This window comes from Eutrigla gurnardus, assembly GCF_963514095.1.
Source record: "Eutrigla gurnardus genome assembly, chromosome: 23".
NCBI lineage: Eukaryota > Metazoa > Chordata > Actinopteri > Perciformes > Triglidae > Eutrigla > Eutrigla gurnardus.
In genome coordinates this window covers 2527229-2537228 of record NC_139934.1, presented here as the reverse complement: position 1 = coordinate 2537228, position 10000 = coordinate 2527229, and the positions used below count along the sequence as shown (strand labels likewise).

Here is a 10000-nt window from a genome sequence, read left to right as displayed (position 1 = left end):
GGCCGAGCACAGATCCAGCGATCTGTAACCAAACACCAAACAGCTTTAAAATACTGAAACGGAGCCAAAGCAAATATAAATAATTTCACCTGGATCAATGTAGCCCCGCCCACTCATAAGGAGCCCAAAAAACACCCATATATACACATCAGGTCACAATGACGTATTAGCTGTGGATCACAGGGGACACATTTGATTTCAGGTGTGAAAAGCCTTATTTATATATTTTTTGGTATTTTTTTTAACAAGCGGCCGAATGTGTCGCACGCACAGATAAAAAGGGCGAGCGAGGGAATGGAAAGAGAAGGGGGGAGAGTTAGTGGGGCAGCAGCTGCAGAAGTGAAGCCCATTAGCAGGAAGGTGAGACGGGATCAGATCCTGTCTGGCAGTTTAGTGTGAACTCAGCAGAGGCGATAATAGGTATGATACACACACACACACACACACACACACACACACACACACACACACACACATCTCTGTGTGTGTGTGTGTGTGTGTGTGTGTGTGTGTGTGTGTGCAGAGAGAGTGTGGAAGTGTTGCTGCTCCAAACTCCAGTCCTCGGTGTCATCGTCCAACACGGTTTCATCTTAAACGTATAGAGAGGCTAAGCCCCGCCCCTTCCTGTGTTCCCTAAGGGACCTGATTTCACAATAAATGTATACGTCACTCAACGACGAGGTCATTTCATCTGATTTAATTTAAAAAGATAACTTTGTGGTATGAAGGACATTTGGTGTTTTCAGAAAAAAGTTTAGGAAGCAAAAAAAAAAACACGTAAAGATGACGATGATTATTGAAGTCTGTGTGGTCCGGTTGTCGGTCTCTTGTGTGTTGCAGGAACACTTCTGGAGTCTGGATAAAGCCGAGACCAAAGTGGTTCCGAAGCTCACCATCCAGATCTGGGACAACGACAAGTTCTCCTTCGACGACTACCTCGGTACGAACACGCTGCGCTTCAGCCACGAGACGCGCCTCTTCAATTTACGGAGATTTGTGTTATTTGTGTGTTGTGGTTTGGTAACTTTTATGTGCTTCTGAAAAAACATGACGCATTAAAAAATGTGACTTCAAGAAAAACACAACTTCTATAAAAACACGACTTCTAGAAAAACGTGACTTCAAGAAAAACACAACTTCTAGAAAAACACGACTTCTAGAAAAATGCGATGAAAGAAAAACATGACTTCTAGAAAAAAAAATATATATAGTTCTGGCCTGGATCCAGGTTCTGGCCCGGATCCAGGTTCTGGCCCAGATCCAGGTTCTGGTCCATCCAGGGAACCAGACTAACTACTGTGATAACATTGATCTTTCCATTCCCGCTGCGTCGGCACATTTCTCAGAGAGAAGTTTTACTTTTTCCTCCTGGAGGACTCGAGCCCCCGGTGCTCCCCACCCCGCCGCCCCTCGCCGCCCCTTGCCGTCCCTCGCCGCCCCTCGCCGTCCCTCGCCGCCCCTCACCGCCTCGGAAGACGAGGAATCCAGATCTCTTCCTGTCTGTCACCGTCTCGCTCGCCCGCAGCCTTCCTCTCTCTGTCCACCTCGTCTGCGGCCGCCTCAAAGCTTCCATTCCTTCCTGTCTGCAGCTCGGACGCAAGCCTTCTTTCCAACCGCCGCTCTGGAAAAACCCACTTCCTGTGGACGCGGCGTCTCCGTCCAAGCCTCCGAACTTAACGGCGACCGCCATCAGAACTCCACTAACGAGCCGGCACCGCAGGATCGGCCCTAATCCTCGCATAACACACTCACTAATTAGTCGGCGAGGAAACCTGGCGGCGCGGACGCTGACGCTGCTGCTCCACTCGATTACCCAGAAGCCTCTTCAGCTTCTGGTTCTCCATCTTTTAACGGTTCAGAAGCTTTTTCCCCCGAAAGGGAACCTGCGTTTAAATTAGAAAACATCTTCATCTTAAAGTCACTATTCTTAACATTTAAGAGACATTTAACATAAAAAAAATCAATCCCCCCCCTGCAGGTCACCTGGTGCTGGACCTGAACCACATGCTGCGTCCCGCCAAGTCGCCGGAGAAGTGCGACCTGCAGCTGCTGCAGCAGCCGGCAGACAGACAGGTGTCTCTGTTCGAGCAGAAGACGGTGAAGGGCTGGTGGCCCTGCAGCTGCGAGGGCAGCGGAGGGAAGGTCCTCGCGGTGAGCAAGCACACATGGTGTTAGCCTGTTAGCTCGTTAGCATGTTAGCGTGTTAGCGTGTTGCATGTTAGCATGTTAGCATGTTAGCGTGTTGCATGTTAGCGTGTTAGTGTGTTAGCGTGTTAGTGTGTTAGTGTGTTGGCATGTTAGCGTTTAGCATGCTAGCGTGCTAGCTCCGGTTGATTCTGGCTCTGTGTCTCAGGGGAAGGTGGAGATGTCTCTGGAAATCGTGACGGAGCAGGAACACGAGGAGAGACCGGCTGGAGTCGGACGGGATGAACCCAACATGAACCCCCACCTAGAGGAGCCCCAGTGAGTCTCACACACACACACACACACACACACACACACACACACACACACACACACACACACACACACACACACACAGACACTCACACACACTCCTGTCCCCCCAGGCGTCCAGAGACCTCCTTCCTGTGGTTCTCCTCCCCTTATAAGACCCTCAGGTTCATCCTGTGGAGGCGCTTCAAGTGGTTCATCATCCTCTTCATCATCCTCTTCTTCCTCTTCCTCTTCCTCGGAGTCTTCCTCTACTCCTTCCCGGTGAGTGATGACGAGCAGCAGAATATTAATTCAATAATGTTTCACCTGTAATGTACGGCGGCGTATCAGGGCGACTGTAGGAAAAAAAGAAAAGGAGCCCAGACTTGTTGTCATAGCAACGGCAAACATCCGGCGTTGTTTCTATCGGCTATGACAAGTGAAAGCTACAGCTAGCATCTTTGCCCCGTTTTTGTTTTTTTATTTCCTACAGTGGTCCGAATACGCCGTCGTTATTTGACTATATTTTTACTGTACGTTTCCCGAGGGAGAAGAAAGTGAAATCTTTTAAAACGTTCCTTCTTTCCAGAACTACGCTGCCATGAAGATGGTGGGACCGTTCGGCCCGGCCAAGGCGGCGGCGGAGTGACCAACAATCATCTGGTTTCTCTGAGTGAAATGAGGCTGAATGAACTGATTTCTTGTTTCTTCTTCCTTTTCTTCTCGAGTCTTTGAACAGATTCTGGCTTCCTGCTGAAGCTGTGAAGAACTCCATATCACTGTGTGTGTGTGTGTGTGTGTGTGTGTGTGTGTGTGTCATCACGAGGATGCGTTTTTCTAAAATGTGTGTGTCAGATCTCAGCATGCGTCCTCGCCTCCCTCCTCTTTCATCCCTCGCTCCATCTCGTCTCTGGACTCACGCAGAGAAGAAGCAGAATAAAAACCCCGTCGCCCCAAATATTAAAAAAAAAGAAGTGGAAACGGAATCAAAGTTTGCGATGTTGTCGCCTGATCTTCTTCACCGCCCGCTGCGTCCCGGCGGCGGCGGCGGCACCACTGCCGAGGCGGGGTCAGGTGGCGGTAACTGAACTGTCAAAACTTTTATTGCTCCAAAAAAAACATTTAATCATGATGAAGAAGAAGAAAACCTCAAAGCCCCATGGAGGTTAGATTCTCTTTGAACCGCCGTACATCGTTGCCACGGTGCCTTCAAGTGCTGTCTGAAATCCAAGCTTTATTCCTGATGGGTTGTTTTTGTCTTTAAAAACAGTGTCAAACACAAAAGCAGCACCTCCAAACGTAACCAATCACAGCTTTCATCTTCTTCTTCTTCTTCCCTTTTACGTGACGTTCAGGTTGGTCCAGACGTTTGCACGCTGGTCGTTTTATTCATTTTAAATGTCAGATATCGATTTATTATTAAAAAGGATTAAATAACCGTCTGTATCTGAAAGAGCTTTAAATGTCCTGCTGGTAAAAAGAAAGAAATCTTTCTTTGAGAATCCCGCTGCTTCCTAAAGATCGCGATGCCTTTAAAGCGTTCGTACAACTCTTTGTTGTTTTCTTCACGTTGCCTTCGTGAAACATTCACCTGAAATACATCATTTACATTTGCTGGTTTTTAAGGGTTTCACGGGTGGCCACAATCTGTGATGTCACAAGACTGCCCCCCCCCCCCCCCCCTCGTTAGCTATCGAGGGCAAAATACCTGCTATGACATCACTGATGGGGGTGGGGTGTTTTTTATTTTGTGTGCAGCACTTCTTTTTTCCATTTTCTCAAATGTATACTTTAAATGACCTTAAAGGAATAGTTTGACATTTTTAAGTGTTAAGTGTAAAATAAGCTATGGTTAGCTTAGCTTAGCATAAAGGCAGGAAACAGCGAGTCTGTTTAAAAATGAAACCTGTTAATTTTCGAGCTTTAGACGTTGTTATGAATGAGAATCTGCACATTTTTACACAATGTCAAACTATTTCTTGAGGGAAATCTTCAAAATGCAGTTTTAAATTAAAAAAACAAAACAACCCAGGCTTGCTAATCTTCACGTTGTTGTTTTTAAGGCTTAAAGTTGCACTGAATGATAAAACACGAACACGATTCTGCCTTCAAACTGCACGAAACCAAAACACGACAAACTGCTGTTGTTGTGCTCATGTTGTATTTTAATGTATTCTGTGAGAAACGGACTGAATGTATTATTGATCGTGTATCTGACTTCATATCTCCAAAAGAGCAATACCACGTCAGTATTATCAATAAAACTGCATTTCCCATCGGTGCAGCGTATTTGTTCTTATTGATCTGTGATTTAATATCAATAAGCAGATGAAAAGGATGCTGAAATAACTCCATCATGATGGTGATCAGTAAAAAGTGCTGAGTCATGCTTTGTTAGGTCAGTCTGCAAGACCACAAGATAACTACTGTTAAAACGCTGGTTTTCTGAATGGAGTCTGGTTGATGGTGCTAGGCTACGCTAACATTGTAGCTGCTCCATCAACACTCCATATAAGGTCATCTAGACATAAATTGACTTTAGATGTATTATTATCTCCAAGGTTAAGTTACTGGTGTTAATGATCATGAATTCTGTTTATTGTTGTTTTATCGTAAATTTTAAGTGTTCGTGTTGCGTTCACTGACCTCGGTACGAACCTGCAGCTTCGACAGAAGTCAGACTGGAAACCAGCGCTGACCGATTCACAACTCTCACTTATTATTATGTGACCCCCCTTCCTCGCTCTTCCATCTCCTCCCTCCCCTCCCTCTCTCTCTCTCTCTCCCTCCCTCTCTCTCCCTCTCTCTCTCTCAGGGGTGTTCAGTGTGAACTACAGGTGAACCTCTGACCACAGAGTGAGTGTGTGTGTGTGTGTCTGTGCAGTGTGGGTGGTCTGCCTTCACTCCTCCATCTCATTTTCTTTGACCTTCACCGTCTTCCTCCACCTCACCCCGCCCTGAGCTCCTCCTCCTCACCTCCTCTTCCCCCCTCTCCTCCTCCCTGTGATGTGGATCCCCCCCCCCCCCGAGGAAATAAAGCCGTTGTGTTTACTGCCGGCGAGCATCGTTGTGTTCTCTGGCTGCTTTGAACATGGAGAGGTCAAAGGTCACCTCGTTCACCAGACGTGATGGAAAAAGACCTGAGGGGAGGCTGGCAAACAGGACTCTAGTTGTTTCATTATCACCTCACACACACACACACACACACACACACACACACCTACAGGCATGTGTGGCGGCCGCTAACATCAAACACTCACAGCGAGTAAAACCACAGAAGCCCCCGTCGGTACCTGCGAGTCTGTCCTTCACACTTGACTTCAGAGCAGTGATATCAGCTTACACACACACACACACACACACACACACACACACACACACACACATGCAGACACATGATATCAGCTCACATACACTTGTGTGCAGATGTGCGTTAACACCTCTGAAGTCCACCGACCCGGTCCAGGTCCACCAAAGCGGTTTATCATTACTATCAGGGGCGTCAGCAGCATTTCATATGTGTAATTTTGAAATTAAGTTCATTAAATTTCCCACATTCTGGTGCATTCTCACATGTTTTATAAGATCTCTTCCCTATCTAACGTCTCTTGTTCCTAGAAATGAACATGAGAATTAAATAGTCCTATCATTGTTACATGACATTTTCATTATGCCTTTGCAATAGTAGTTTTACAACTGACTACAGAACCAAACAAGCTATTGCACACACAAAGTGGCATAGACTCATGATATTATAATATTAATCTGAGACTGCATTGTTAATTCACACGAGGGTTTCACTTTCAGCTACTTATCACATTTATTTATTATTATTTGTTGGTTTTCTCTGTGTAACTTCAGTGGCCGCGTCAGGCTGAGCCAATCAGATTGAACAAAAAGTGGAGCAGTCCAAGTGGGAGGGTCCGCTCTCCTCTCCTCTCCTCTCTCTCGGGTCCCCGGATGTAAACAGCGTCAGGTGCGTCAGCTGCGTCCCCGCGCCCCCCCCCCCCCCCCCCCACCGGTAAGTGAACTCACGCACGTCCGCGAACTATCAGAAACTCACGCAAACGTTGTAAACACTCTTTTCTACGTTGGTTTTGTTAGCTGTGAGAATTAAATAACGCGCGTTTGTGCCCTAAAGAGTCTTCGTGGCTAGCTAGCTAGCTAGCTTGTGCGTGTAAATCAAGCTAGCAGCTCGCGGTGGCTGTGGCAGTTGTAATTGACGTCACGTATTTGCATATTAAATGTGTTAAATTACGAGGTTAAAGTGCCAATTCCACCAGTTTAACAGCCTGGTCCATACACCGTACATGTGTTTTAGTTAATCATTTTAACAGTTGAGCTGGTTTAATCCATTAACGTAAAGTGTGTACAGTACGTCATTAGAGCACGTGACGCCACAAATATTTAAATATCGAAAAATATACACATTTGGTTAATGAGCTAAAAAAATCACTGTGGTTTTTAGAAGTCACTAAACGTTTTTTATCTGGAATTAATTTGTAGTAGATGTGTCAATATAGTTTAAAAAAACAAAACAAAAAAAAACAAATACGTTTTAATTTTCTTGATATCAATAACACAAAATATACAAAATGTGAACGTTTTTTTTTTATTGTTGAAAAACAACATAAGTATAGATGCTACTTCCTGCTGTGAAGTTCAAGTGCTTCGTTGTCGAGGAAATTGAGGACAAGCTAACGCCATCTAACGTAATAACTTCTGCGTCTTATGGATAAATAGCGTAGACAGATTAACAACTAATTGCCTGACCTTTCAACGTCACGTTAAAATGTTCCGGTCACCAAAACTCGTAATTACGACTTGAGTTCATATGCAATATAACTCGTATTTACGATAATTCCATTACCACCTAAAGGCAGCACAAGACAATAACTTATTTTCTTAGACATGTTTTCTGAAGATATACCTTTAAATATGCAAATGAGGTTTTATCTTAATCAAATATGTGCTTAATTTGGACACATTTCCAGAAGTTTGGAAGAAGTTCAGGTTAAAAATCGGTTGTTTAATGTAAGAATGAGACGTCGGAGTCAAAGGTTATTAAAAGAGGGAATTTCTGGAGATCTCTTCGAATCACTCCATAAATTAGAAGACACTCTCCAGAGCCAGAAAATAAAAAATCCTTTTCTCCGTGTTTTTAAGTAATAAAATGTCGAATAAATGAGGCTGCGAGTGATTAATGGACAAACCTTCAGAATAATGGTGGGAATGAGAGTGTAAACATGCGGATTTTATAATAACAAACGTTTTGGAGAATGGGGGGTAAAAAAAAAAACTTCCCCAGGTGATTACGTACATAAAACAATTATTTGTGTTCTATTATAATGGAATGTGATGTTTAAATATGCAAATAAGCCATTTTCTAATCATTTCTTTGTATTTTGAATGTTTTTGCAGAAGACAAATAGGTGATTAATTACATTAAAACAATTTTCTTCTATTATACTGACATGTAATTTAAATATGCAAATGAGTCATCGAATGGTGACTTTTGTATTTTTAGTATGATTCTACACTTTTTGTATTTTTTTTTTTGTATTTTGGATGTTTTCTTTCCACTTGAAGATGTTTTTACGGAAGACAAATAGACCAAAATCTGTTTACCGGATTGTCCTGAACGTCTCGTGTGCTCTCTCTGCCGTTGTTTGTTTTCCCCGCGGCGTCCGTTACACGCCACACGGCCGTAAACTGATTTTACACGCCATGCTCCCCTCATTAGTCGCTGTGTGTTAACTAGCGGCGAGGAATGCAGCTGAACAGCTCAGTGGAAAAAGCAATATAAACTTTTAACGAGATGCTAATCAGCCAGATTGCTGAGGCGCTGAGTCACCGAGCACGCCGCGGCGTCCTGCCGAGCGGCAGGTAGGACGAGGGGTGGTCTGCCGCCGCCAGACGCACATCGGATCGCCGTCGGCAACCAAGCCATCGCTCTTTAACCTGGTTCTGATGTTTGTAAAGTTTGGTTAAAACTGTAAACTTTCTGTTACCTGGGAAACTTTACTTATTTCAGATTGAAACACAAAAAACATCAAAACGATTTACTTTAGAAGTCTCGATAAAATAATTATGATTTTGCGTTATTATCCTGATTACCAGCCGGGTTCACACGGGTCAAGGAGGTCCTGGATTATCAGGGAAGTCCTGGGATGTTTCTGGAATATCAGGGAATTAAAATAAATGATATGTGATGATTAATTCTAGATGTAATTGTATTTAATCACTCATCATCATTGGACAAACACAAAACATCATTTTCTCTCTGTTTCAGTGGCAGAAACCATCTGACTGGCTGAGCTGCATCCTGATAGGCTCCCTGGTCCTGTCATGTGACCTCCAACCAGGAAGTTGTTCTGTCTGCTCGAGCACCACCTGATGCAAAGTTTCAAAACGCAGGTAAGAACCCTTTTTACAGATTTTCAAGGTTTGGAAAGTGCTTGGATGTAGAATAAAGGTCTTGAAATGTGTGTTGTATGTGATGACATCTATGATAGAACAGAGAAAAGAAGATCTCCATATCTGAGGGACTGAAAACAGCATTTTCTGACATTTCTTTATGAAAAATGCCTTTTGATGATGAACAGATGATGAAAATAGTTGGTGATTATATTTCTGTGGATCTGTTAGTGGAATTAGTTTTCCTTTCATTTGTGGTCCTTCTGTAAAAAGCTGTCTCCAAACATCATGTTGGTTGTTTAGAGGACAATAACATCTCATTTAATGTGATGAACAAGTGACATAATAAGTAGACTGAATACTGACCATTGGATTGATACAAAGATGGAGTTTACCACAGCTGGAAGGGGCTGGAAAAGCATGGAAATGCACCTTGAAGTGCTTGAAAAGTGCTTGAATTTGACTTTGGAAAAGGTGGAGGAACCCTGTGGTGACGTCACTCATTCATGGATTCATTATTAAGATATTTGATCTTTTATTTATTTGGGTTTATATGTGTGCACCTCAGATGTCCCGACCTTCGCCAGAGAGTTCAAACGACCTACTGAACGTTACGAGGAGGAGGAGGAGGAAGAGGAGCGTGAGAGCCGACAGAACGGACGTCCAGACTGATTCTTCTTTAAAGGAAACGCCGTCGACATTGTGAACAAACAGTAAGTGTGAAAAACATGAGCACCCTCGCACGTCTTCAAGGTCTTTGAAGAACAGTTGTCACACACACACACACACACACACACACACACACACACACACACTCACACACTCCTGACATCCAACGCTCAAACCGCCTGTCCATTTCCTGTGTGGGACAGGAAGTAGAGCAGGTCAAGGAGACAGTGTGTGTGGTGCAGTACAGTGTGGGAGCTGTTACTTTGTCCCGTCTCACCCCCCCACCCAACAGAACAATCTTTGTGTGTGTGTGTGTGTGTGTGTGTGTGTGTGTGTGTGTGTGTGTGTGTGTGTGTGTGTGTGTGTGTGTGTGTGTGTGTGTGTGTGTGTGTGTGTGTCCCAAACAGCGGGACGTTATGATTATAAATTAGCATCAGTGCTAAGATTTTCAGGCCGTCTGTCTCGTTAAGGAAAGGGG

General features: G+C 44.1%; 1 protein-coding gene across 1 annotated transcript in view; it reads left to right on the top strand.

Moving 5' to 3' along the window:
* dysf (dysferlin, limb girdle muscular dystrophy 2B (autosomal recessive)) overlaps positions 1–4709 on the top strand; it is a 49056-nt gene extending 44347 nt beyond the window's left edge. Inside the window, exons 50-54 of the mRNA XM_084003044.1 lie at positions 841–940; positions 1979–2151; positions 2354–2463; positions 2571–2718; positions 3026–4709. Of these exons, the coding sequence (XP_083859170.1) occupies positions 841–940; positions 1979–2151; positions 2354–2463; positions 2571–2718; positions 3026–3085 (591 nt within the window). The 3' untranslated portion in view covers positions 3086–4709. The remainder of the gene's footprint in view (positions 1–840; positions 941–1978; positions 2152–2353; positions 2464–2570; positions 2719–3025) is intronic.
* Positions 4710–10000: the final 5291 nt, after the last annotated feature.